Below are 24,814 nucleotides of genomic sequence, written 5' to 3'. Positions count from 1 at the left end.
GGTGTTCAGGGCTTATTTCTGGCTCTGTGCTCCAGGATCATCCCTGATGGTCTCTGGGCACCTATGCAGTGCTGGGGATCAAACCGGGCTCAGCCACATGCAGAGCAAGCACGCTACCCACTACTCTCTCTGGCTCAAAAAATCTTACTTTTTAATTTTATTTATTTTTTGTTTTCTTGGGCCACACCCAGTGCTCAGGTTACTCCTCCTGGCTCTTTGCTCAGGCATCCCTCCAGACGGTGCTCAAGGGACCATACGAGGTGCCAGGGATCAGCCCTGGCTCTGCTGCGTGCCACGCAAATGCCCTGCCTGCTGCACTGTCACTCCAAGAAGAGGGGCAGAGGCACAGGAAAGGTGGCGAAGGTGCCCAAGGCTTGCTACCAGGAGACAGCTGTGAGCCAGATCACCCTGCCGTCCAGCTGGGAGTGGCATGGCCGGCAAAAGGCCGGGATGAGATTCCTGGGTCTGCCAGTCCCCAGGGTCTTGTTTCGCCTGGACCATGCCCACAGTGGGCCTAGGCTGCCCCGGACACAGGGAGGTCTGCCTGCCCAGTCCTCTGCATCTCCGCCCGAGCTCCCGCGGCACTGGCACCCCGGGGGGTTAGTACCACGCCTGCTCAGCCTGCGGTGCGCACACGGGTCAGGGTCAGGTGTGGCTGGAAACTCAGTCGGGAAACGGGAGGGGAGGGCCGCACACCTGCAGGGGGTCACCCCCCCAGGACCGCCCTGCCCTGCTCCGGACTCCTGCCCCAGCGGGCGAGGCCCATTTCCTGTCCAAGCAATGGGTATAGAAGCCGCCGAGCGCCTCCGGGACATCACTGCGGGAGCCAGGACTCCGGCCAGCGTCTGGCCGGCCCGGCATCCGACGGCGGCGCGGGGCGCGCGGGGCGCTGCGCACGCGCCAGGTGGGGTGAGGGCACCCGGCGCCGCGAGGCGGCGGGCAACCCGGGCTGGGGCGTCCCGGTTAGTGGCGGCGCGCCTGCCGTACCCCGCCTCCCGGGCGCCGCGCCCCACCTGTCGGCTCGGGTCCTCCGGGAGGCCCCCGGCGGAGCGCGGTGTCCGCCGTCGCTTTGATCCCGGGCCGCTCGGGAAGAAAGTGGCCGCGGCCCGCGCCAGCGCCAGCGGGGCCGGCGGGCGCGCGGGGCGCGGGGCGCGGGGCGCGGGGCGCCGGCTGCGGCTCAGGTGGGCCCGTCGGCGGGGAGGGGGCGGCGGCGGGGCGGCCCGGGCCGCGCTGCCCCCCACGGAGCCGGGCCGGGAGCGCCTCCGGCGGCCGCGCCGGGGTAGTCCAGGCCCCTCCGTCAGGCTTGCGGTTTGGGAAGAAAAGGCGAAGCCTCCGCCAAGAAAGCAGCGAGCGCGGCCCCCTCCCCCGCGGCCGGCCGGGCGGCGGCGGCACATCTAACGCGCGGGCACCCGGCGGCCGCGGCCCCCGCAAACTACGCCCAGGCTCGGCCCCCGCCGCTCATTGGCGCGGGCCGGAGCCGGCGCACCCAGAGCCGCCGCCGCCCGCGGCCGCGCCGAGCCCGCCGCCCAGGCCGACGGCGCCGCCGCGCCTCGACGCCCCCCGCCGCTCCGCCGCGCTCCGCAGGTGGCCCCGCGCGGGCGCGACCGGCCATGGGCCCGGGGGTGCGCGTGCTGCTGCTGCTGGGCCTGCTGCACGGGGCCGGGGGCGGCCAGGCCAGGAAGGGCTGGCGCCGCCGGGGCCCCCCGCCGCCCCCGCCGCCCGCGCCGCGGCCCGAGCCGGCGCCGGCGCCCGAGCCGCCCGTGGAGAGCTTCCCGCTGGACTTCACGGCCGTGGAGGGCAACATGGACAGCTTCATGGCGCAGGTCAAGAGCCTGGCGCAGTCGCTGTACCCCTGCTCGGCGCAGCAGCTGCACGAGGACCTGCGCCTGCACCTCCTGCTCAACACGTCGGTGACCTGCAACGACGGCAGCCCCGCCGGGTAAGGCCCGCGGCCGCGCCGGGCCCCGCGCGGGCTCGACGTGGGGATGCCGCGGGGCGGGCGGGACGCGGGCCCCGCGGGGAGGCCGCCCACCCCGCGCCCCCGGCGCCCCGTCGCCCTGCGCCCCGCGCGCCCCCCGGCGCCCGGCGCGCGCGGGAGGAGGTGCCGGCCGGGCCCTCGCGCCCGAGCCCCGCGGCAGGGGCCGCAGGCGCGGCGCGCAGGTGGGCCTTGGCCCCGCGGGGCGCCGGCCGGAGGGGCGGGCCCGAGGGGCGCCCCCGGGACCGGGCGCCGCGCCGGCCGCGGCCCCGCCAGCCTGGCGCCTCACCCCTCCACGCCCGCCTGGCGCCCTGCCGCCCGCGCCCCACGAGCGCCCCCGGCATCACGGGCCGGCGGCACCGCCCCCCGCGCGGCTGCCGGCGCCGAGCTCGCCGCGGGTCCCGCGCGGGGCGGGCCGTGGGGATTTTCCACGGACCACACGGCCCCTCGCGCCTCCCGCCCCGCGGGCGCCCCCTCCCGGGCCCGGCGCGGCCGCCGCTGCGGGCCGGGCCGCGAGCGCCCCCGCGCGGCCGCTGTCCGCGCGCCGCGGCAGGTGGACCGAGGGGGCGCGGGGCTGCGGGGGCGCAGTCCCGGCTCCGTGACACCGTCCGCCCCGCAGCTACTACCTGAAGGAGTCCAAGGGCAGCCGGCGGTGGCTGGTGTTTCTGGAAGGTGCGTCTCGGGGCCCGAGGCGGTGGGGGGTCCCCGGAGTCGCGGGCTGAGCCCAGGCCGTGCCCGCAGGAGGCTGGTACTGCTTCAACCGCGAGAACTGCGCGTCCCGCTACGACACGCTGCGGCGCCTTATGAGCTCCAAGGACTGGCCTCGCACCCGCACGGGTCAGCAGGGCGCCCGGAAGGAGGGGGGAGGGCGGGCGTCCCCACGCAGGGCCCTGAGCCCTGCCCCTGCGGGAGGGGACAGCCCCCCATGCCGCCGTGCCCAGGCCCCCTGTCCCCCGCGCAGGTACTGGCATCCTGTCCTCGCAGCCCGAGGAGAACCCCCACTGGTGGAACGCCAACATGGTGTAAGTGGCCCTCCCTGGGGCTCCCCCTCGGTGCTGGCTTCCAGGCCCCGGCCGCTCACCGGCCCCTGTATTCCAGCTTCATCCCCTACTGTTCCAGTGACGTTTGGAGCGGTGTGTCCTCCAAATCTGAAAAGAGTGAGTCACCAAGGGCCGACCCCTTCCCCAGCCTGGGAAACCTGGCCAGGCCGCCCTCCCCAGGGCCCAGCCCTGCTGACTCTCTAAGCGCCCCCCACCTCCCCGCACCCAGGCCCCCCAGAAACCTCTCCCTCTCCCTGTGCTGCAGGTGAGTTCGCCTTCATGGGCGCCCTCATCATCCAGGAGGTGGTCCGAGAGCTCCTGGACCAGGGGCTGAGTGGGGCCAAGGTGCTGCTGCTGGCGGGGAGCAGGTGCGCTGGGCACCCGTGGGGGGCACCTCCTGCCCCGTCCCAAAGGCGCGGGCCAGGTACTCTGCAGGAGCAGGCCCTCCCACCCGGCCTCACACCTGCCCTCCTGCAGCGCCGGGGGCACGGGGGTGCTCCTGAACGTGGATCGCGTGGCGGAGCAGCTGGAGCAGCTGGGCTACCCCGGCATCCAGGTGCGGGGCCTGGCCGACTCGGGATGGTTCCTGGACAACCAGCAGTACCACCACACCGACTGTGTGGACACCATCACCTGTGCACCCACCGAGGCCATCCGCCGGGGCATCAGGTGGGAGAAGGCGGGGCGTCCGGACAGGTGCCGGGTAAGGGGCGGGGCGTCCGAGGGGCGGGGCGTCCGGACGGCCGGCGCCTGACCTGCAGGACCGGCCAGGTACTGGAATGGGTTGGTTCCCGAGCGCTGCAGGCGGCAGTTCAAGGAGGGCGAGGAATGGAACTGCTTCTTCGGCTACAAAATCTACCCGACACTGCGCTGTGAGTGGTCGTGGGGTGTAATTCCTGGGGGTACCACCAGCCCCTCCCGGCCACACCCACCGCCCCGTACCGCTTGGCCAGGCGTGCCCGTGCAGTTCTCACGGACCCTGCCCTGGTGGACAGCGCTCACCTCCCATGCGCTGGGGTCCGTCAGGCCCCCGGGGACCCAGACCCGGAGCGGGGGCTGAGGGGACATGGTGCCACCAGGCACAGCGGGTTGGCGGAGGGGAGAGCCGGCCAGGCCAGGATGGGGGGCAGAGTGCTGCGCTGGGCTGAGCCACGCCCCCCCCAGGCCCGGTGTTCGTGGTCCAGTGGCTGTTTGATGAGGCCCAGCTGACTGTGGACAATGTGCACATCCCGGGCCAGCCTCTGCAGGAGGACCAGTGGCTGTACATCCAGAACGTGGGCCGCGAGCTCAGACACACGCTCAAGGACGTGGCGTGAGTCCGCCGGGGCGGCCAGGAGGGGCTCCTACAAGAGCAGGGTGGTCCTGGATGGAGCAAGCGACGGGGGCGAATGGGCACCCGCCAGCTTGCGTGCGGGCTGCTCGGGGAGCCCAGAGGCTGTGAGGTGCGCGGGCAGGAGGTAGGGGAGTGAGCCAGGTGTGGACTGTGCCCCGGGGGTATGCGTTTCCCAGAGGTGCTTCTGCGTGGGGGCTGGGTGGCTGTGGTCTCCTCCTCCCTTTCATTTTGCTGAGAACCCAAAACTGCCAGTAAGTGCCTGAAATTCGCCTGTCGGACAGCCCCTGCGCCCCACCTGAGAGCAGGCAGGAGCGTTCCAGCGGCGCTGAGTGGGGGGGATGTGCGGGACGGAGGGGCTCACCGGCCTCTTCCCCTCCCTACCAGGGCCAGCTTTGCCCCCGCCTGCCTCTCACATGAGATCATCATCCGAAGGTCGGTAGCCCTGGTGCCCCTCCCCCCCAGCTCGCCCGCCCCTCGACCCCTGCGGAGCACTGCAGAAGGGTTTGGTTCCTGAGCTTGAGCCGCTTCTGCACGCAGCCACTGGACGGAGGTGCAGGTGAAGGGGACGTCCCTGCCGCGGGCACTGCACTGCTGGGACAGGAGTCTTCATGAAGCCCACAGGGGCAACAAGACCCCCCTGAAGGGCTGCCCCATGCACCTGGTGGACAGCTGCCCCTGGCCCCACTGCAACCCGTCCTGCCCCACCATCCGCGACCAGTTCACGGGCCAGGAGATGAACGTGGCGCAGTTCCTCATGCACCTGGGCTTCGACGTGCAGTCAGTGGCTGAGCAGCAGGGCTTGGAGCCCAGCAAGCTGCTGGGGATGCTGAGCGGTGGCCGCTAGGGGACGCCCGGGACCGCGGTCCGGGCCCTTGGCGAGCTGGGGGCGCCCGGGGCGCGGGATCCCCTTGGCGAGCTGGGAGCTGGGAGCTCCCGGGGCGCCAGATCCCATTGTCAAGCTGGGGGCGCCAGGGACACGGGTTCAGGGCCTTGACGAGCAGGGGGCGTCCAGGCGCGGGATCCCCTTGGTGAGCTGGGGGCATTCAGGGTGCGGGGTCCCCTCGGGGAGCTGGGGGCGCCTGGGTCGCAGGGTCCCCTCGGAGAGCTGGGGGCGCCAGGGGCGCGGGATCCCCTCGGTGAGCTGGGGGCGCCACGGGCACGGGATCCCCTTGGCAAGCTGGGGGCGCTCGGGGCGCGGGACAGGGCCTCTCGGGGAGCTGGGGGCGTCCAGGGCGCGGGATCCCCTTGGCGAGCTGGGGGCGCTCTGGGCACGGGTCGGGGCCGTTCGGGGAGTTGGAGGAGTCTGGGACGCGGGGCGGGCCCTCGGAGAGTTGGGGACGTCCGGGGCGCGGGATCCCCTCTGGGAGCTGGAGGCGCACGGGGCGTGGGATCCCCTTGGTGAGCTGAGGGCGTTCGAGGCGTGGGACAGGGCCCCTCAGGAGCTGGGGGCGCTGGGGCGCAGGTGCCCCCCAGGAGCTGGGGGCGCCCTGCGTGGAGCAGCCCGCTCAGCTCTCCCGCGCCACCTCCTGAGGATCCCTCGCCTCCGAGGAGTCCTGGATTTGCTGGCCAGCACCGCCCCAGCCTCCTGCCCTTTTGTATTATTTTATAAAGTGACTTTTTTAATTTTTAAAAAGAAAATAAGCAAGAAATATATGATGAATGGTAAAGTTTTGTAACATATATATATATTTTTTATAATGGAAAAAAAGCCAAAGACAAGAGGCTGGCGGCAGCCGTGTTTAAGGGCAACTTGCACCAGTGGAGTGAGCCCCGATTGCAGGACAGCTGATGCCATGGGGTCTGTCAGCGCTCTGCGGGCGTCCCCAAAGGGTGGCCACCCCCAGCGCACCGGTTTCAGGGATCTCATCTAGGGGTTCTCCTGTCCGTCATCGGTGGCACCGGGACAAGCCTGGCCCTGCACCCGCTGCGCGCGCACCCGTTGCGCGCGCATGCGCACACGCTCTCCGTGCCTGTCGGGCTGGGCGCTGAGCTCCGTGCCTCCGGCTGCAGCTGGGGACACCTCTGTCCACTGTGCTCGATGCCAAGTTCTAACGGTGGGTTCAGCAGGGCTTCCCTGTGCTCCCGACAGTGAGCTAGGCAGCTGCGCCCCAGGAGAGGGCTGTGTGCGCCCTACTCACTCTCCTGGAAAGCCTAGGGGCTCTGGAGAGGGGCACTTTCCATCTGTTTCTGTCTCCGGCAGGCCTGGGGCCCCGGCAGCTCACCCTGCTGCTCGTGTCCCAGAGAGCGGGGCAGGTGGTGCAGTGCCAGAGGACAGGGCCCCACTGTGGGCAAGTACAGCAGCCCGTGGTGAGGCCACAGCATAAAGAACACAGATTTGAATTCTACCCGAAGGATGAAATCATGCCCCGAGGCTGCTAATGATAAAAATAAGGGGGTTGGAGAGATGGCACAGCAGGGACGGTGCTTGCCTTGCACAAGGCCCACCTGGTTTTGATTTCCACCTTCCCATATGGTCCCCTGAGCACTGCCAGGATTGATTTCTGAGTGCAGAACTAGAAGCATCATAACCCCTGAGAATTGCCAGGTGTTCCCCCCCCTGCAAAAAAAAGAAAAGTAAAAAGAGGAACAAAAGAAAAAAGACTTGACCCCCCCACCAGGCTTTCCAAGTAAGTTATGTACATGGGGCTCCTGGGACAGTGCAGGATTAAGGGTGCTTCAGGGATGGAGCAATAGCACAGTGGGTAGGGCGTTTGCCTTGCACGCGGCTGACCCGGGTTCTATTCCCAGCATCCCATATGGTCCTCTGAGCACTGCCGGGGTGATTCCTGAGTGTAGAGCCAGGAGTAACCCCTGTGCATTGCCAGGTGTGACCCAAAAAGAAAGAAAAAGGATTAAGGGTGCCTCAACATGCAGATACTAACGCAGCAACCCTCATTCCAGCCTGACACTGAGTATAGTCTCGAGCACTGCCGGGATGGCCCCCAAGGCTCCCCCATAGAGGAGAGGGAGCAAAATCTCTCAGGCCCTACATGCGTGCTGGGCACAGAGATCCTCCAGGGACAGTGTTGGGGACCCCACGCCTGGGTCAGCTGATGAATCCTGTTGGGACATGTGGGTGGGCACCAAGGAATTGTTCACCCCCAACCCACCCATCTCCTTCTATGTGATCACAAGGAAATGCTGGACCTTGGGTCCAGAGTCCAGAGATGCCACAGCTTGAGGGCGGAAGCTAAGGGCCCTGTGGGCCCAAGAGTAGAGGGAGGGACATTGTCTAACTTCCGCCTCCATGCAGCACGTGACCAGTGTGGGACAATCTCTCTGCCCAGTTTCTCTGCACATCTGAATCATGCTACAAAAGAAGTCCTGGGCCCTGGGGCCGGAGCGATAGCACAGCGGGGAGGGCGTTTGCCTTGCACGAGGCCGACCCGGGTTCGATTCCCCGCATCCCATATGGTCCCCTGAGCACCGCCAGGAGTAACTCCTGAGTGCAAAGCCAGGAGGTAATCCCTGTGCATTGCTGGGTGTGACCTAAAAAGCAAAATAAAGCCTTGGGCCGAGTAGAGCCTTTATCTTGCATGTGACCAGCCAAGCTCGATCCTTGTCACCCCTTATGGTTCCTTGAGCCCCACCAGGAGTTTCCTGAGTGCAAAGCCGGAACTAACCCCACCCCTCAGCATCATTGGGTGTGGCACCCAAACAAAAGAGTCCTAAGATTTTGCAAAGGCGAGCATTCTAAATCAAAAAAATTATTTAAAAAATTATACTAATAGATACCGCATTAAAAAATTCAATCTGGGGCCAGAGACAGGACAGCAGGGAGGGCGCTTTTTGCCTTGCATGCAACTGACTAGCATTTGATCCCCAGTACCCCCATATGGTCCCCTGAGCACCTTCAGGAGTAACTACTGAGTGCAGAGCCATGAGTAAACCCTAAGCATCCCTGGGTGTGCCCCCCCCAATATATATAAATAAATCTGGGGTTGGATCGACAGTACAGTGGTAGACACTTGCCTTGCAAGCACCCAATCCCTTCTGGAACCCCAGTACCACATATGGTCCTCCCAACCCACCAAGAATGACCCCTGAGCGCAGAGCAGAAATAAGCCCTGAGCACGTGGCTCTCCTGGGTTGGATTTCTGGAATCCTATACGGTCCCCCAGCCCCGTGCAGGAGTCATCCCTGAGCACAGAGCCAAGAATAAGTCCTTAGCACTGTCAGGTGTGACCCAAAGCCAGAAAAAAAACAAAAATAGAAAGCAAAAAACTTGGAAGACCCTGGGGCTGGAGCAATGGGTATGGCGTTTGCTTTGCATGCGGCAGACCGGGGTTCGATTTCCAGCATCCCATATGGTCCTCCGAGCACAACCAGGAGTAATTCCTGAGTGCCTGAGCCTGGAGTAACCTCCCTGTCATGCTGTGTGTGACCCAAAAACAAAAACAAGTTGGAAGACCCTGAAGAGTCTGTCCAATCAGCAACAAGCGACCCTATGGGTGGGGCCCTGCCATGGGCGGGAGGGCGGGTCCTTGCTGTGGGCGGGGTTTCCCAGGTGAGGGCCTGGTGTGGGCGGGGCCTGGTGTGGGCGGGGCTTGCTTGAGCCGACCTTTGTAGTGGGCCAGAATGGGGGTGTCCCCGCTCCGGTCCTTCAGCCCATGGTTCTCGACCACCTCTGGAAGCTACCCCAAGCACCGAAGGAATCCCTGTCACCACCAGGTTTGGCCCCCAAACAAAGCAAAACACAAAACAAATGGGGTCCCGAGAACCCTGAGGCTAAGGCGCTTGCCTCGCGCGACACCTGGCTCCAACCCTCCACATACAGACTCCCTGAGCACAGAGCCAGGAGGAGCAGCCCGGAGCACTGCAGGCTGTGGACCCAAAACAGAGGCAAAGCAAAGCTGAGACACTTGCGCTGGAGAGACCGTAGAGGTTAAGGGCACTTGCCTTGCCTGAGACCAATCCCTCTGTGGCCCCGGCACTACACGTGGCCCTCCAAGGACCACCAGCACTGACCCAGCAACACTGCCAGACGTGGCCCCAAGCCCACCCCAAAGAAGGGTGGGGACTGGACCTCCTTCCAGCGTCTCAGTCCCTGTGGCGGCCACAGATGACCCCATTCTGCGAGGCATGAGTGTGCTGACCAAGCAGCCGTCCTGCTGAACTCTGTGGGGTTCCAACCTGCCCGCTGCCATGGGCCTGGGGTGGTTTGTGAGTGACCCAGCAGGAGGAGGCTGGGAGACCCTGTCCCCGGCACGTGTGGGTGCACAGGCAGCACACAGGGCCGAGCTGGCCTGGTCCCCCGGGGGATGGGGCTCTGCCCAGAGTGCGAGCAGTGGCTCAGAAAGGGGGACTGGGCACCAGCTCAGGCCGCACAGCAGGCACTCCGCCCACCTGTTTGCAGGATGGGCCCACCCAGGGCACCCGGCAAGCTGGGCTGCTGGGGGTCAAGGAGAACTGACTCCAGACGGGCTGAGGGGAGGCAGTGCTGCAGAGTGCCCAGGGCTACTGGGTGGCTGGGCAGGGTGGGGGGCACCTACACCGCCCTCTTGCGTGCCATGCAGTGTTAGCCCCTGCTCACCCCATGCCCGAGGGCACAGCGGCCCCGCCCTAGTGCCCCCTGGAGGGCTCCCTGCCACAACCAGCAGCCAGTGGGCTGTGGGCCCAGGCTAAGCCGCATTCTTGCCAGGACTCAAGGAAAGCTGGGTAACGGTCTCCTCCAAAGGCGGCTGCAGCCGGTGGGGGCTCCGAGGCCCCTCCTCCCCCACCTCCCCTGAGGGGAGCTGCACAGAGGGGGCAAAGGGTCCTGATGCTGCCTGCTGCCTGTGCTCACTTCAGGACAGCCCAGCAGGCAGGGTGGCCACAGGAGCTCCGCCCCCGCCCCCCCCCCCGCGCCAGTCTCCTCCCCTCGGCAGGCCGGTTCTGTGGAGAGACAGCAGCTGTGGGGATGGGGGCGCCACAGCTGACAAAGGGTTAATGGTCCCACAGGGGCTGAGGGCTGAGGTGGGACCAGGTCAGCTGTCCCTCCAGAGGGGACAGCCGGCTGGCCTTGGCCCGGCGCGCAGGCTGCGTGCAGGGCTGTCACGGTGCCTATTTATAGCGCGGGGGGGGGGGCGGGGAGGCGCTGCCTGCTGCAATGTCACCCGCGTCATCTCTGCTGGAGGCGCGAGCTGCGGGCACCTACCGCTGCCCCCGGAGGGGACAGAGGGGCCCGGGCCCTTCAGGGACCCCCGGGTGCACGTGAGCCAGGACCGGGAGGCCGGGGCTGGCCAGATGGGCAGCACCCTGGAGCCCCCCGGGGGGGCCTACCTGCAGCTGGGGGCCATCATGTCCCCCGTGGGCACCGCCCGCGTGCTGCAGCTGGCCTTTGGCTGCACCACCTTCAGCCTGGTGGCCCACCGGGGTGGCTTCGAGGGCGTGCAGGGCACCTTCTGCGTGGCCGCCTGGGCCTTCTGCTTCGCCATGTCGGGGCTGGTGCTGCTCTGCGAGCTCACGCAGCTGCACAGCTGCCTGCGCCTGTCCTGGGGGAACTTCACGGCGGCCGCTGCCATGCTGGCCACGCTGCTGTCAGCCACGGCGGCTGTGCTCTACCCGCTCTACTTCACCCGCAGCGGGTGCCTGCCCGGGCCCGCCGGCTGCACCACCAGGGACTTCCGCCTGGCGGCCAGCGTCTTCGCGGGGCTGCTCTTCCTGGCCTACACCGCCGAGGTGGCTCTGACGCGTGCGCGGCCCGGCCAGGTGGCCAGCTACATGGCCACGGTGTCGGGACTCCTCAAGATCGTCCAGGCCTTCGTGGCTTGCATCATCTTTGGGGCGCTGGCCCACGACAGCCAGGCCGGGCGCTATGCAGCCACGCAGTGGTGTGTGGCTGTCTACAGCCTGTGCTTCCTGGCCACGGTGGCCGTGGTGGCCCTGAGCGTGACGGGCCACGCCGGGGGGCTGGGCTGCGCCTTCGACCGCCTGGTGGTGCTGTACGCGCTCCTGGCCACGCTCCTGTACGTCAGCGCGGCCGTCATCTGGCCCGTCTTCTCCTTCGACCCCAAGTACGGCCAGCCGCTGCGGCCGCCTGACTGCGCGCGCGGCAGCTGCCCCTGGGACAGCCAGCTCGTCGTGGCCATCTGCACCTACATCAACCTGCTGCTGTACGTCGTGGACCTCGCCTACTCCCAGAGGATCCGCTTCGTGCCTGCCCTGTAGCCCCGCCAGCACCGGGAGGGCGAGCAGGTGAACGGACTCGGGGACCGGCTGGAGGCTCGGAGTTGCTGGGGTGGGGGCGGGGGAGAAGGCCTGGCCCCTGCTCTGTGTCCTGCCTCTGTCCCTGCCCGCTGCTCCCTTGGGGCCCAGAATACACACCGTATACAAACAGTCCTTCCTTTGAACTGTGGTGTTGGACCGAACCCACTCTCACCTGTGGGCCAGTGCTCGGCTGCTAGGTGACACCCTGGTCCTGACTTCTGCTTGTCTCTTGTGACTCTGTCCTCTCGGACTCAGTGCTGGGCTTCTGTAGAGAGGAGTGCTGAGGCGGGAGTTAGGGGGCCGTCCACCCAAAGAGCCCTCTGGGCAGTTCACCCCAAGAGTGGCTGGTGGGGGGTTGGGGGAACCAGGCCGCCCCTTGGAGTTTGCAGAGCTTCTCCAGGACTCAGCAGGACCGTGGGCCTGTACGTGGCCACGGCGAATGAGGGTCAGGTCTGCCAGATCTGCATGGCCCCCTGAAGAATGCAGAGGGAGGCTGTGGGGGCACAGGGCAGGGACTGGGGGCTTTGGGCTGCGGATTGGCCTCTCCCGGGGCTGCTCGGAGTGGGGAAGACCAGGCCTTGGGGCTGGAGCGACAGCACAGCGGGTAAGGTGTTTGCCTTGCACGTGGCCAACACGGGATTGATTCCCAGCATCCCATATGGTCCCCTGAGCACCGCCAGGAGTAATTCCTGAGTGCATGAGCCAAGAGTAACCCTTGTGCATCGCCAGGTGTGAAAGAAAAAAAAAAAAGACTGACCAGGCCAGCGGGATGCGGAGCCTGGGGGCCACACGCAGCCTCTGACTCAGGGTCATCAGCCAACTCCAGCACAGGAGCTGGTGACCCTGCCCCGCAGCCGGGAGTGGCGATTCCTCCCTGCCAGAGAGCCGCCAGAGCCCGGGCCAGGACAAGCAGGGAGTGGCAGTGTCCTGGGAGGGCAGCCGTGCCCATCTGCGAGGGGGAGTTTGGGGCTGTCCTCCCAAGGGCCCCAGCCCACACAGGCCTCTGGACAGACCCGGGGCTGCTGCTCACTAGCAGAGCGAGAGTGAGGGTCCTCCCGGGCCCAGACCCGCACTGCCGTCCTCGCCTGCCTCCTCGCTCCCACCCCCCACGGCCCCTTGGCTCCTGTTTCTCTGGCCACCAGGTCCCTCGGCCCCAGCTCCAAAGCTTCCAGAGACATTCACTGTCACGGCTTGGAGACAGTTTTCAGAGGAAGGAGTTCTGGTGTCGACACCGGTCAGGGTGTCTCTGGGCACCTTCCCTGCACCAGGGTCCCAGGCCAGCCCGCCTGGGAGCACAGAGCTCCTGACCTGTTTGACGGGAAGCACCAGAGGCCCCTGACAGTGGCTTGTGGTCACCTCACTCCAGCCGACCACCCATTCCTGGTGCGGCCATGCCTCCTCGCTCCCCGCGTTCTCTGAACTGTCTACACTCCCCATCAGGCAAACAGTGAGCCTGGCGTTGGGGTCCTGGGGATGTGCAGAGGGGATCTTGGCACTTGCTGGGCTGGGCCTGGAGGGCCCGCAGGGAAGGCTTCTGGGCCGGCAGGTTTTTTCTTTTTTTTTGGGGGGGGGGTTACACCTGGTGTTGCACAGGGGTTACTCCTGGCTCATGCACTTGGGAATCACTCCTGGTGGTGCTCAGCCTGGTGGTGCTCAGGGGACCATATGGGATGCTGAGAATCAAACACTGGTCCGCTGAGTGCAAGGCTAATGCCCTACCCGCTGTGCTATTGCTCCAGCCCCAGGCCCAGAAGCTTTTAGGAGGTGCCAGGACAGCTCCAGGGCGGAGCACAGGCTCGCCTGCTGGACAGGCGCCACCACATGCACCTGAACACCAACTAAAGGACAAAAGCTGTAGAGACCAGACCGGGAAGACAGACGAGAACACACCGGAGAGGGTCCCCAGCTCCAAACTTTGAGATTTGGGGCTGGCGTGGGAATGACAGCGCAGTGGGTACGGCGCTTACCTTTCCCGTGGCGTCAGACTGGGTCCCCAAGCACCGCCAAGAGGAAATTTTGAGTGCAGAGCCAGGAGCAGCCGCTGAGCATCACCAGGTGTGACCCCCAAACAATACAGAACAGTAAGAAACTTCATTTCTAAGAGTTTCTCTGTTTCTGGAGGCCCTCCCGGCAGTGCTCAGGGATCTCTCCTGGCAACTCCCGGCCCCCGTGCGGGGATGCAACCCGGGTGGGTGTGCGCCGGGCAGGCGCGGGCCCACGCGGTAGCTCCGGCGCCCCCGCCCCGCCCCCGCCAGGCACACAGAAAACAAAAGGGGACAAAGGGTGCTGCGGGGCTGGGGCCTGCGGGCGGGTCGGGGTCGCTTCCGTGCGGGGCCGAGCCAGGGCCCGAGGGGCGGGTCTGGGTCTGGGGGGCGCGAGTTCCGGAGAGCAGTGGGCACCCAGCTGCCGCCCCAGCCTGGCCCCCGGGGCCGCTGGGGGGAGGCCGGCCGGGCGGCTGGGGCGTGAGCGCAGGCGAGGAGCTGATGCAACCGCCCCCCGCGCCGCACGCGCCCTCTGATTGGCCGGCGCCGCGCGGTCAGTCCGCCGATTGGCTGGCGCGCCGGGGCGGGGCCGGCGGCTGCTGGTGCCGCGTGGCGGGAGCCTGGGCCGGGCCGCCTCGGCGGGGATCCGGGCCCTGGACACCGCGCGCCCAGCTGGGCCCGCGAGCCTGCGCCCCTGTCCGCGGGGCGCCGCTGGGGCGAGGGCGGCGCGACCCCGGGGAGTGGCCGGCACGGCCCACCTACCCACCTACCCGCCGCTGCCTGGCGCCTGCAGTGTGGTCGGCGGCCGCTGCCAGCTGGACACCATGAGCGTGGGCTTCATCGGGGCAGGCCAGCTGGCCTTTGCCCTGGCCAAGGGCTTCACGGCCGCAGGTGGGTCCCGGCCCGGAGAGCGGCGGCCAGCTCTCCGACTTCCCGCGGGAAGTGGCAGCCTCTGGTGTCGGGGTCCCGGCTGAGGGAGCACTGTCCCCCGCAGGCGTCCTGGCTGCCCACAAGATCATGGCGAGCTCCCCGGATATGGACTTGGCCACCGTGTCTGCGCTCAGGGTAGGCTGGGGGGCCCTGGGCGGGACGGGTCCGCGGACCGTCGGCGCCGTTGGGGCTGGGGTTCCCGTGCAGCCGGGGCACTTGGCATTAGATAGGGTCCCAGACCCCAGGCCCTGACTCGGGGTGGGCAAGGGTCTGCCACAACCTGCGTCCCTGAGCGGCTGCAGAACGCCGAGGCAGGACCCCCAACCCGGTGCCCACGCGCCCCGCAGAAGCTGGGGGTGAACCTGACGACACACAACACGGAGGCCGTGAAGCACAGCGACCTGCTGTTCCTGGCCGTGAAGCCACACATCCTCCCCTTCGTGCTGGACGAACTGGGCGCCCACATCCAGCCCCGGCACCTGGTGTTGTCCTGCGCGGCGGGCGTCACCATCAGCTCCATTGAGAAGGTTTGCTGGGCGGCGCCCTCCGTGGGGAAGAGCTGGCGGGACAGCCAGGGCCCGGCTGGAGGGACACCCCGTGTCTCCTCCAGAAGCTGGCGGCCTTCCAGCCGGCCCCCAAAGTCCTCCGCTGCATGACCAACACACCGGTCGTGGTGCGGGAGGGGGCCACGGTGTACGCCAGGGGCACGCACGCACAGCTGGAGGACGCGGAGCTCGTGGAGCAGCTGCTGGGCAGCGTGGGCTACTGCACGGAGGTGGAGGAGGACCTCATCGACGCCGTGACGGGGCTCAGCGGCAGCGGCCCGGCCTATGTGAGGGCAGGCGGGTGCGGGATGCCCTCCACGGGGCAGCCGGGCGGCGGGCACTGAGTCCTCTCTCTGCAGGCCTTCACGGCCCTGGACGCACTGGCCGACGGAGGCGTGAAGATGGGTCTCCCGCGACGCCTGGCCTTGCGCCTGGGCGCCCAGGCCCTGCTGGTCAGTGCCTCCCGCCCCCACGGGCCCCCTGCCGGGCAGCGGGATGGGCAGCTGCCTCCCGGCCACAGCCCCCCTCCCCTCTGCTGCAGGGGGCCGCCAGGATGCTCCTGGCCTCGGAGCAGCACCCAGGCCAGCTGAAGGACAACGTGTGCTCCCCGGGTGGGGCCAGCGTCCACGCGCTGCACGTGCTGGAGAGCGGCGGCTTCCGCTCGCTGCTCATCGACGCCGTGGAGGCCTCCTGCACCCGCACAAGGTGGGCCCTCGGCTTCCCTGTCTGGGGTTGTTCCAGAGTCCTCCGGGCCCCTTCCCTGGAGAGTGCAGGGCCGAGTGAGGACTGCGGGAGCCCGTCCCGCCTCACCTGTGCCCCGCACCACCCCTCCCCTGCAGGGAGCTGCAGGCCATGGCCGATCGCGAGGAGGTGCCCACGGCCGCCATCAAGAGGACTGTCTTGGACAAGGTGAAGCTGAGCTCCCCACGAGGGGTCTCACCGGCGCCCTGCAGCCCAGGCCCTGCTGGCGAGCGGGACTGAGGTGACGCCCGCCGGGCCTCCTTCCCCTGGGGTGCAGAGGGCTGGGGACGCATTCCCACGAGCCACCTGACCCCTCTGCCCAAAAGCCGGTTAGGACCCCCTTTCTTGGAGCTGAGAAAACTTAGGGGGGGTTCTCTCTACCCTACCTGGGACTTGCCTCCTCCGGGCATCCCAAGTGTGGAAGCCGAGGTCCACCCAGGGTGTGCCTGAATGCCCCCACGCCCCCTCTCCTGATGTCTGTGGCGGCACACGTCACCTTCCTAGGCGCCAGGCATGCTGGTACTGGGACAGCTATCCTCCACTCACGGGCATGATGTGATGTGAGTGAGTGAGGGGGCCCGGCAGCCCCTTGCAGCCCACTTTTCCTCCGTGGGCCTTTGGGTTCAATAAACTGGCTTCCAGCCCAGCACCCTCCTCCGTGAGTTCAAGTGTGGGTGTGTCCAGTGGCTGAGAACCGCCTACCCAGGCTGGCCCGTTGGTAATCAGTGACACTTTAAGTTTCACAGTGTGAAGGGTGGGGTACACAGGTGGGGCTGAATGTTATCATGACAGTAAGCAGATATAAAGCCCTTACTTCCGGGGAAGTACTAGGAGATTAATTTAAGGACAAAATCTCATCTGGGGGTTCAGCTCTCTGGATTACTAGAAGATCCGCTCAAGGGTGGGATTCCATCTAAGGACGTATTGCTTTCTCCTTTCCTTGGCTAGTAATCCATTTAAACAATCATATTGAATACTAGTATTTCTAGTCATTTTTAATGAACACAGTAGGAGATGTATTAAGCTTAAGGGGTGGCCCTTCCTGGGGACATCTCCCTATATATCCCAGACCACAGTCCTCAGGCCAGGTTAGTCTTTCTTACCCCGGCAGGGTCCTTATTCAGTTACTTCTTGGGTCATGACAGTTTGTTCCATGACTGTGCTTTTTAACTTATTATCGTATGGTGTTTAACCTGTCCCTTTTTGATGTAAGGGTAGCTTGTTGCTTGCCCTCAGCCCATCCAAGTCCCTTGCCGGGATCCTCCTTTGGGGGATATTAGGAAGTAAGGGCAACTGAAGCTGAAGTAAATATTATTCTGAATCAATTAACTCCCATGTTTCAAAGGCATAGTATCAACTTTTCCCCTATGTCTATACAAAAAGGCTATTCCTAAACCATGGAAAGGACATAAATAGAAAAGCAATAATTCACTTACACAAAATCCAGAGCCCTCAGAAAAACTCGACTTTACAAGTTACAAGGTCTGATACGGGGCTATAAGTGACTAACAGGTAGGGGAACAGGACCACAGAGGAGAGCTTAAAGATAAATACAAAGGATTGGGAGTGTTGATGGAATTGGGTTAGCCTTGGGAGCACTGTGGCGGGAGTAACTCCATAACCTACGATCCCTGCGGGAGGAACAAAGACAAAATGTCATCCAACACTCTCCCTGTGTCCACACCTGTGGAGGGACCCTGACTTGCTCCTGAGGGCTGTGGCCAAAGACCCCCCACGACCTTAGTCCAAGCCCAGGACCACCATATGTGGGCAGCAGCGCGATGCTCCAGCCTCCTGTGCGGTGGGGACAGGAGCACCCCCAGTGGTGCAGGCAGGCCCCCGGGAGGGATGACTCTGAGGTGTTGGCTTTTCCTGAGCAGCCACCCCTATGAGGAGAAAGATCGAGGCAGGCATGGCTCTCACTGGAAGAGGGTTGGGGACGAGGGCAGCTCAATGTGGGGATGCAGGCAAGAGGCCAGCACCAGGTGAGTCCCAGTCCCCCAGAGGAACCAAAAAGTGTGTGCTCTAAACACCTGGCTCTTAGGGGCAGGAGAGATAGTACAACAGGTAGGCAGCTGAGCCAGGTTTAATCCCCACCACCCCAAAGTGTCCCCTGAGCCCTACCAGGATCAACCCTGAGCACCTTGCACTGTGGTCCCAAAAACAAAAAAGCAGGGGCTGGGGCGATAGCACAGCAGGTAGGGCTTTTACCTTGCATACAGCTGACCCAGGTTCGATTCCCAGTATCCCATATGGTCCCCTGAGCACCGCCAGGAGTAGTTCCTGAGCACAGAGCCAGGAGTAACCCCTGTGCATCACCGGGTGTGACCCAAAAAGGAAAAAAAAAAGCAAAGAAAGTGAGTCCAGGGCTGGGACATTGCTAAGAGGACTGGGGTTACCCTGTGACTGCGGTGACCCCACGAAATAGGTTAACCTGCAGTACTGAATCCTCATGTCTACATGGACCTCAGGTGAGACACGAAGAATATTTGCCCGGATATTCTGATAGCCTCAGCCTTGGAGGGGACCCGGAGGCTGTGTGCACCAGGCGGTCCCTCTGCTGGGGGCTCCAGTGAGCACCCGGGAAGAGGCCGGCAGCTGGACTGGGGGTCCCCAGAGGTCCCAGCTGCCCTCTACCCCGGGCCCCTGGAAGGGCTTCGCGACAGGGATGTGGTGCTTTAAGTTCAAGGGCACTGGAAGACGCAGGAAAAGCTGAGCAGCTGGAGCCTGCGGGGAGGGTCCTTGCTGGGCACTGTGGCAGGAGCGCAGGGAAGGGGCCCGAGAGCTAGGACGCACAGAGAAGGCCGCACCGAGGCCAGGGGAGAGGCCAGCACGGGGAGAGGTCCGGTTGTGCCACAGCCTCATGTGTGGCCAGTTCAGGGTTACGGGAGCGTGAGGGTGACAACGAGCCCCACCCCAAGGGTAGTGGGTGGGCAGGGGCCTCGGAACCCCCCAGAGCAAGTGGACAGCCCGTGGGAGGCCCAGAAACCACCACCCGGGGCCGGCGCCAGGTACAGCGGGGAGGGCGCTCGCCGTGCACGGCCCGCCCGGGTTCGGTCCCCCGCATCCCCGCATCCTACAGGGTCAAGTCCTGAGTGCAGAGCAGGGGTCAGCCCTGGGCATGCGGGCGTGACCCAAGCATTAAGAGAAGAAAACGGGAAACGCCACTCGTTGCCTCAGTGGTACGTGGCCGCGGGAGCTCGGCCCGGGGCCGCCCAGCCCACGGCGCGCTGACCACCTGCGCAGGGCGCCCTCCTCGGGCCGGCGGGCGCGCCGCGGCGCGGGGCGGCGGCCCCGAGGCCCGCGAGAGCCGCGGGGCGCGGCGCGCGTTGCCGGGGCAACGGGCCCGGCGCGCGTGCGCACTGCGCGGGCCCCGCCGCCGCCGCCGCCGCCGCCGCCCCGCGCCTTCCCCTTTAAGTCGCGGCCGGTCGCGCCGCCGCTTCATGAATGGAGCCCACGTGACCAAACATCATGTGACGTCTGAGGAGCGGCGGCGGCGGCGGCGGCGGCGGATCGCGAGCCCGGTTCGGCCCGGTCTTCCCCAGCGCGCTCGGCCCGGCCCGCGCAGGCGGCGCCCCCCAGCCCCGGGCCCGGAGCCCCCCGCGCGAACCGCGCCGGCCCGCAGTGTGCTGGGTGAGTGCGGGGCCGGGCCGGGCGGGCCGGGCGGGACCGGGCTCGGCGCCGCCGGGCCGGGCCTGGCTCCCCGGGGGGCGCGGGCGGGCGCGGCGCGGGCGGGGGCGCGGGCGGGGCCGCCCGGGCCGGGGCCGGGGGCGCCGCCTGCGCGGGCCGGGCCGGGGTCCCCGCGCGGGGGCCGCGGCGGCGGGACTGCTGAGTCATCAGCATGAGGTCACCGCGCCGGGCCGGGGGCTGCCGCGGGCACGTGGGCGCGGGGCCGCCGCCGCCCTGCCCGCGCGGGCGCCGCTGTCCCGGGCCGGGGGCCCGAGCGGGCCGAGGCGGGGTCGCCGGCCGGGCCGGGCGCGTGGGGCGCGGGTGCCCGGCCGGAGCCGAGGGCGCGCGGGGGCGTGGGGGGCAGGAAGCGGCCCGTCCTGAGGTCCTGGCGCGGGGCGGGCACCCGCGGGCGCAGTGGACCTGCAGGCCTGCGCGCAGAAGCTGCCTCGACCCGCGGAGGCTGGGGGTCGGTGAGCGGCTCCGCCCCTCCGCTGCCCGCTGGGGGGTGCGGCCCTCAAAGCCACTCCTTTGAGGGGGGTGCGGGGAGGGTGCTGTCCAGGCCTCGTCCAGGGCCTCTGTGGCTGGACCTGATATGCGCGCGCAGGGTCCGCCTTTCTCCTGCTGCCCAGAAAGTTTCCCAGAGCAGTTGGGGGCGGAGGCGGACGACCCAGATGCCCTGGGATGGCTGTGTCAGCCGCTCTGGGGTGCCAGAGGAGGGATCGTCACCCCCGTCCCCCGCCCCACCCAGGAGTATGGGGGGGGGGAAGAGGGTGAGCTGCCCCCAGCCCCTCCCCAGCGCTGGTCTCAGCAAATGTGTTTTAGTGGTCACTTTCCTGGAGCAAACTTGGAACCTCCCTGCAGTGAAGGGTCAGGTAGGGGTACCAGGCATTGCCACTGGGCTGATTCTGGAGGCCAGGTGCTGGCTGGAGGCGGGACTTGGGCCCTTCTGACCTCGGCCCTGGTTCCCTGGTCTTGGCTCTGGAAGTAACCTCACGTGGGGGCATGATTCCCTGCTGTGCTTCTGTGCGGATCCGGGGAAGCTGTTGGGTTTCTGTACACTGCACTGTGTTTGCTGACCAGGTGGCCGAAACAGGCTCCCCCCAAAGGTGGGTGGAGCATGGGCACAGATGCAGTTACTGAGTCCAGGGGCTCACCCATCAGCAGGAGGCTGGACACCCGAGTTCACGTGGGCAGGCGTGGGTTCTGGGCCACCGCACCTGCTGTTGGCCAGGACGGCCTTTGTGCCCGGCCCAGGGCTGTGCTGGCTGCTGGCCTGGGGAGTGGCGGGCTGGCGGCGTGCTGAGTCAGCATGACTCGGGGAACTGAGCAGCCGCTTGCTCAGGGCTCCGGGTTATTTTTAAAGCTGCGGGCTTCCTCCGGGCTTCCTCCTCGGCCGCCCCTCCTGGGTCCTCTCCTCTACCCCAGCCCCTCTGCCTGGGGTCGGCTGGGGCTCGCGCGTGGTGGCTCCAGGACCCTGATCTCTGTTCCTTCACCCCCAGAGTGCCTGCTTGCTGTGCCCCCGGGTTATGACGACCCCCAGTAAAGGAAACAAGGCCTTGAAGGTGAGTGGACGGGGTGGGTGGCTTCTGGGGAGTGGGGGTGGGGGGCGCTGGGGCCGCCAGTGACCCCGTACTTCCTGTGCCCAGGTGAAGCGGGAGCCGGGGGAGAATGGCACCAGCCTGACGGACGAGGAGCTGGTGACCATGTCGGTGCGGGAGCTGAACCAGCACCTGCGCGGCCTGTCCAAGGAGGAGATCGTCCAGCTGAAGCAGCGGCGCCGCACACTCAAGAACCGCGGCTATGCCGCCAGCTGCCGGGTGAAGCGGGTGACGCAGAAGGAGGAGCTGGAGAAGCAGAAGGCGGAGCTGCAGCAGGAGGTGGAGAAGCTGGCCTCGGAGAACGCAAGCATGAAGCTGGAGCTGGACGCGCTGCGCTCCAAGTACGAGGCCCTGCAGACCTTCGCCCGGACCGTGGCCCGCAGCCCCGTGGCACCGGCTCGGGGGCCCCTGGCTGCCAGCCTGGGACCCCTCGTCCCCGGCAAGGTGGCCGCCACCAGCGTCATCACAATAGTAAAGTCCAAAACAGATGCCAGGTCGTAGGGGTGCGCTGGCACAGGCGGGTCTCGAGGGGCCAGAGGGCGCGTGTGGCGAATTGGGTGGCCCTGTCCCCCCCTCCCCCCTTCCTCCTACCTCCTCCCCTCCCTGCAAAGCACAACCTGCACCTGAGGGCGCCAGCTGAGCCCCCTTTGATCTCGTCATCGTCGATGTCATCGCCTGTTTTGTATGTGGGGTGTGGTCGGTGCTGCGGTGACACGGGATGGCCTAGGCCCCTTGGTGCCCAGGTCCCGCAGGGATGGGCCGGGGTGGTGAGCCTGGGGCTCACTCCTGCCTTCGAGTCCCGCCACAGCTGTGGCAGCGGGCAGGTGGTCGGGGCAGCTTGGCCTGGGCCCGGGGTGGCTCCGGCTCGGGCTGCGGGCGGGCGGGCGGGCGGGCGGGTGGGCGCTGCCGGGCGGGACCCCTGGCGCTGGTCGTGATGTGGTGCAGGGCGTGTCAGTGTGTCCTCGGTGGTCCGTGTCACTGTTTACATGACCTGTGTGTGGTTACATAGCCCTTTATTTAAAAGAGAGAAGTTCATTTTACGAAGTTATTAAATTATATGTTTAAAAGCTAAAGAAGAAAAAAAAAACCTGCAGAGTATTTATAAAACTGTCTTTTTAAAAAAATTCAAGAACAATTGATCGTATAAATGGCAAAGGGAAGAAAGTATAGTAGAAACTTTGCTAGTTTGGGAAAAAAAAAACAAAAAAAAACCCTTCTTGTAAACTTCCAGACAAGTCTCTGTGGCTGTTGAGGTTTAGTTTTTATATGCAGAGTTATCAGACTTATTTATAAAACTTAGTTTAAAAAAAGAGAAAAAAGCAAAAAAAAAAAAAAAAAAAAAGCTGAGCCGCATGCCTGGGAAGGCGCGGCCACCCTGAGGCCCTCTTTGCAATTGTACCGAAAGTGACTTACTCCCGCCCGCGTCTGTGCCTGGTGGCTCTTGTGCAGCGTCATGTGCTGGTGCTTCTGGTGACCTTTGACCTGTGGGTGTCACTTCTTGTGTCTGTCTTCCTGTGTTTGTTCCTTGGACTTGGTTGTGTTTTTGCTTCCACTGGCTTGCGTGCACGGGGTCCGCCCGTGAGTGCCGCCCCTTCTGCCCTGGCGCTGTCGGAGCCCTCCTCACCTTGTCCCCTGCTGGCCCTCAGCTGCGCACGTGTCTTGGCGGGCAGGGTAGGTGACCCCGAGAGCCAACCTGGGCCCCTCACGCTGCTTCCGTACCCTCACTCCCAACCTCCGGCTGGGCGTGGCCGGGACTGAGGTGGTGCTGGGTACCACGGGTCCAGCTGAGCCAGGCCCTCCGTCTTCCTTCTGAACCCCGCGGCTCTATGCCCAGCCTCTATGTGGGCCCAGTGCTCGCTTCTCCCAGAACAGCGTCTGTGCTCTGGGGCAGACCCAGGTGGTTTGGGGGACCACTTGGGACAGCCCCCTCTTGCTTGCTCTGGGGGCCGGGTCTTCCACCAGGGCTGGAGAAGGGCTAGTCTCCGGGCCGGCTGCTGGCCTCTCTGTAGAGCTTGTCTTCCAGACACCAGCCCTTCTGCTCCTAGAGGTGCCTCTCTGGATGCAGAGTCTGTCCCATCCGGCAGCCCCTGGGGTGGCCATTCTCCCAGGCTCTTCTCTGGATGTTTCACCCACGTCGGGAGGGGCTGTTCTGTCTGCCCACTTGGGCCTTGACCTCTCCTTGGGGCCACTGGTTAGCGTTTCCAAGCCCTGAAAAGCACAGAAGTGTGGCTGGTGGGGACATGTGTGGCCAGGCAGGGTGGACCATGTGGGCAGGTGGGTTGGGCTAGGTGCTCACGGCCTGAGCGCGCCCCTCAGCCACTCAGCCAGGTGGCTCTCTTGGCCTCGCTGCTCTGTCACCCCTGCACTGACCTCGCAGTGGCCTTGCCCGCTGCCCGCCACTCGCTCTGTCTTCCTGGGTCAGCGCTGCAGTGCCATCGCTGGCGGTCATCGACCTGGGCTAGACCCATGTGTGCAGCTGCAAAGGGGGACTAGCTCTGGCTGGGAGGGGCTCCTGGGGGCCAAGCCTCTGAAGCCCTGGGGTCTTGGGGGACTGTTTCTTGGCATTTGGAACCACCGGGTCTTGGTGAACTGGTGCTGCCCGTCCCTCTGCCTTGGTTTCCCCACTGTGCATCCTGTGTCCTGTGTAACTTGTGTTTCGATTCTTGTCGGTTCAGTTTCTCCTCTTCAAGGCTGATGTGCTGTTTCTCTCGGTTCTGCCGACATGGTATTGAAGATTGGCCTTGGCCACATCTTGCAGACCTGTGTCTCCATCGATGAAGCCGTAGTGCACCTTGCCCTGTGCTGGCCTGGTCCCACTCTGAGTGGGCCCTACGGAGCAGGCGGTGGCCCTGTGTGTGGGTGGCTCCTGTGGCCACTCGTGGCAGGACTCTCTGTTGGTGCTTGGTCCCTGCCTGTCCTGGCAGCCGTAACTTGGGCACGTGGCTCAGGCAGCTGCAGCCTGCATTGGGACGGGCACCCGTGTCCTCTCCCAGCCCTGCTGTGCCCACTGTAGGCGACCGTTTGGCCCGAGCCACAGTGAGCTGGCCCGCTTCCGCTCTGGGGTCTTGCGTGTCGCTTTTTTAGGCTGTGGTTTGGTGAAAGGAACCAACACGCTAACAATTTCTCTTCCCAGAAGCCACTGAATCATTCTTGTGGTGTGTTCCTGCCTTCCTGCTGGCTGTCTGGGGCTGGAGCAGGCAGAGAGAGCCGGGTCAGCCCAGGCAGGTGCCCTCCCGCTGATACCGTCCTGCCACTGTACTGGACGCTGTGGCCGGTGCGGCCTTGGCAGTGCCTGCCGAGGACCAGGGCCGTGGTGTGCAGGGTCTGAGCCTGCCACCGGGGAGCCCTCTGCCCGGGATACCCGTTGGGACTCGGGCCCCTTCAGCAGCCTGGTCCCAGCCCTTCCCTCTGCTCACTCCTGGAGCCTTGAAGCCACCGGGAGTGGCCCCGACGAGGCCGCCCGACCCGTCTGCTCTGCCACGGCGGCCCCGAGCAGAGATGCGCAGATCCTGCCTGCCCTGCCGAGGCCGAAGCTGGGGTTCGGGAGAGGGGGGGGGGAGCCCCGGCGTGTGCTGGGTGGGTGCGGTGGACGCCTGGCCGACCTGGGGCGGGCACGGGGCCCCCTGCCCGGCGCAGTATTTATTGCTAAATTATTGTCCAGGCGGGGCGGCGCTGGGCCAGACCCCCGGTATTTATTGCTGTACATAGTGTACGTTTGTGATATATAAGGTTTTCTTTATTTTGTATATGACCAATAAACACCTTTTAAGCAGACTGCAGGTGCCTCCTTGGGCGGGGCGCGGGGCGGGCCGG

The 24,814-nt window shown here is 65.8% G+C and overlaps 4 protein-coding genes across 6 annotated transcripts; all 4 read left to right on the top strand.

The window, feature by feature from the left end:
* The first annotated feature begins 1,538 nt into the window (after positions 1-1,538).
* Positions 1,539-8,794, top strand: NOTUM (notum, palmitoleoyl-protein carboxylesterase). Its single transcript, XM_055131899.1, has 11 exons — positions 1,539-1,939; positions 2,595-2,647; positions 2,717-2,812; positions 2,937-2,997; positions 3,074-3,132; positions 3,281-3,383; positions 3,493-3,684; positions 3,787-3,887; positions 4,180-4,327; positions 4,733-4,780; positions 4,886-8,794. The coding sequence occupies exons 1-11, from the start codon at positions 1,611-1,613 to the stop codon at positions 5,190-5,192; spliced, it is 1,497 nt and encodes a 498-aa protein (XP_054987874.1). The 5' UTR covers positions 1,539-1,610; the 3' UTR covers positions 5,193-8,794.
* Positions 8,795-10,206: 1,412 nt separating this feature from the next.
* On the top strand, positions 10,207-13,408 carry MYADML2 (myeloid associated differentiation marker like 2). The gene is made up of 2 exons (XM_004621056.2): positions 10,207-11,524; positions 13,276-13,408. Exon 1 carries the CDS (start codon positions 10,277-10,279, stop codon positions 11,495-11,497), a length of 1,221 nt encoding a protein of 406 aa, XP_004621113.2. The 5' UTR covers positions 10,207-10,276; the 3' UTR covers positions 11,498-11,524; positions 13,276-13,408.
* A 43-nt stretch (positions 13,409-13,451) lies between these two features.
* Positions 13,452-16,388, top strand: PYCR1 (pyrroline-5-carboxylate reductase 1). Of its 3 annotated transcripts, none has more exons than XM_055131902.1 (7): positions 13,452-13,591; positions 14,513-14,583; positions 14,796-14,975; positions 15,059-15,280; positions 15,353-15,445; positions 15,535-15,698; positions 15,833-16,388. In XM_055131902.1, exons 2-7 carry the CDS (start codon positions 14,536-14,538, stop codon positions 15,972-15,974), a joined length of 849 nt encoding a protein of 282 aa, XP_054987877.1. In that variant the 5' UTR covers positions 13,452-13,591; positions 14,513-14,535; the 3' UTR covers positions 15,975-16,388. The 3 variants fall into 3 exon arrangements, with proteins under 3 accessions (XP_054987877.1, XP_004621167.1, XP_054987876.1); XM_004621110.2 differs by lacking the exon at positions 13,452-13,591 and adding an exon at positions 14,076-14,409; XM_055131901.1 differs by lacking the exon at positions 13,452-13,591 and adding an exon at positions 14,208-14,409 and having other exon boundaries at positions 15,062-15,280.
* A 2,820-nt stretch (positions 16,389-19,208) lies between these two features.
* On the top strand, positions 19,209-24,775 carry MAFG (MAF bZIP transcription factor G). Its single transcript, XM_055131002.1, has 3 exons — positions 19,209-19,367; positions 20,903-20,965; positions 21,050-24,775. Exons 2-3 carry the CDS (start codon positions 20,930-20,932, stop codon positions 21,500-21,502), a joined length of 489 nt encoding a protein of 162 aa, XP_054986977.1. The 5' UTR covers positions 19,209-19,367; positions 20,903-20,929; the 3' UTR covers positions 21,503-24,775.
* Positions 24,776-24,814: the final 39 nt, after the last annotated feature.

This window comes from Sorex araneus, chromosome 3 (genome assembly GCF_027595985.1).
Source record: "Sorex araneus isolate mSorAra2 chromosome 3, mSorAra2.pri, whole genome shotgun sequence".
Lineage (NCBI taxonomy): Eukaryota > Metazoa > Chordata > Mammalia > Eulipotyphla > Soricidae > Sorex > Sorex araneus.
The sequence above is the reverse complement of the archived record's forward strand: the minus strand, read 5'-3'. Positions and strand labels throughout refer to the sequence as shown.

Coding starts and splice junctions, on each gene's coding strand:
- MAFG (XM_055131002.1), top strand. CDS start 20,930: ATGACGACCCCCAGTAAAGGAAACAAGGCCTTGAAG. Junction 20,966..21,049: donor AAGGAAACAAGGCCTTGAAG/GTGAGTGGACGG, acceptor TCCTGTGCCCAG/GTGAAGCGGGAGCCGGGGGA.
- NOTUM (XM_055131899.1), top strand. CDS start 1,611: ATGGGCCCGGGGGTGCGCGTGCTGCTGCTGCTGGGCCTGCTGCACGGG. Junction 2,998..3,073: donor TGGTGGAACGCCAACATGGT/GTAAGTGGCCCT, acceptor CCTGTATTCCAG/CTTCATCCCCTACTGTTCCA. Junction 4,328..4,732: donor CACACGCTCAAGGACGTGGC/GTGAGTCCGCCG, acceptor CCTCCCTACCAG/GGCCAGCTTTGCCCCCGCCT.
- MYADML2 (XM_004621056.2), top strand. CDS start 10,277: ATGGTCCCACAGGGGCTGAGGGCTGAGGTGGGACCAGGTCAGCTGTCC.
- PYCR1 (XM_004621110.2), top strand. CDS start 14,343: ATGAGCGTGGGCTTCATCGGGGCAGGCCAGCTGGCCTTTGCCCTGGCC. Junction 14,410..14,512: donor CAAGGGCTTCACGGCCGCAG/GTGGGTCCCGGC, acceptor TGTCCCCCGCAG/GCGTCCTGGCTGCCCACAAG. Junction 15,699..15,832: donor GCCTCCTGCACCCGCACAAG/GTGGGCCCTCGG, acceptor CCTCCCCTGCAG/GGAGCTGCAGGCCATGGCCG.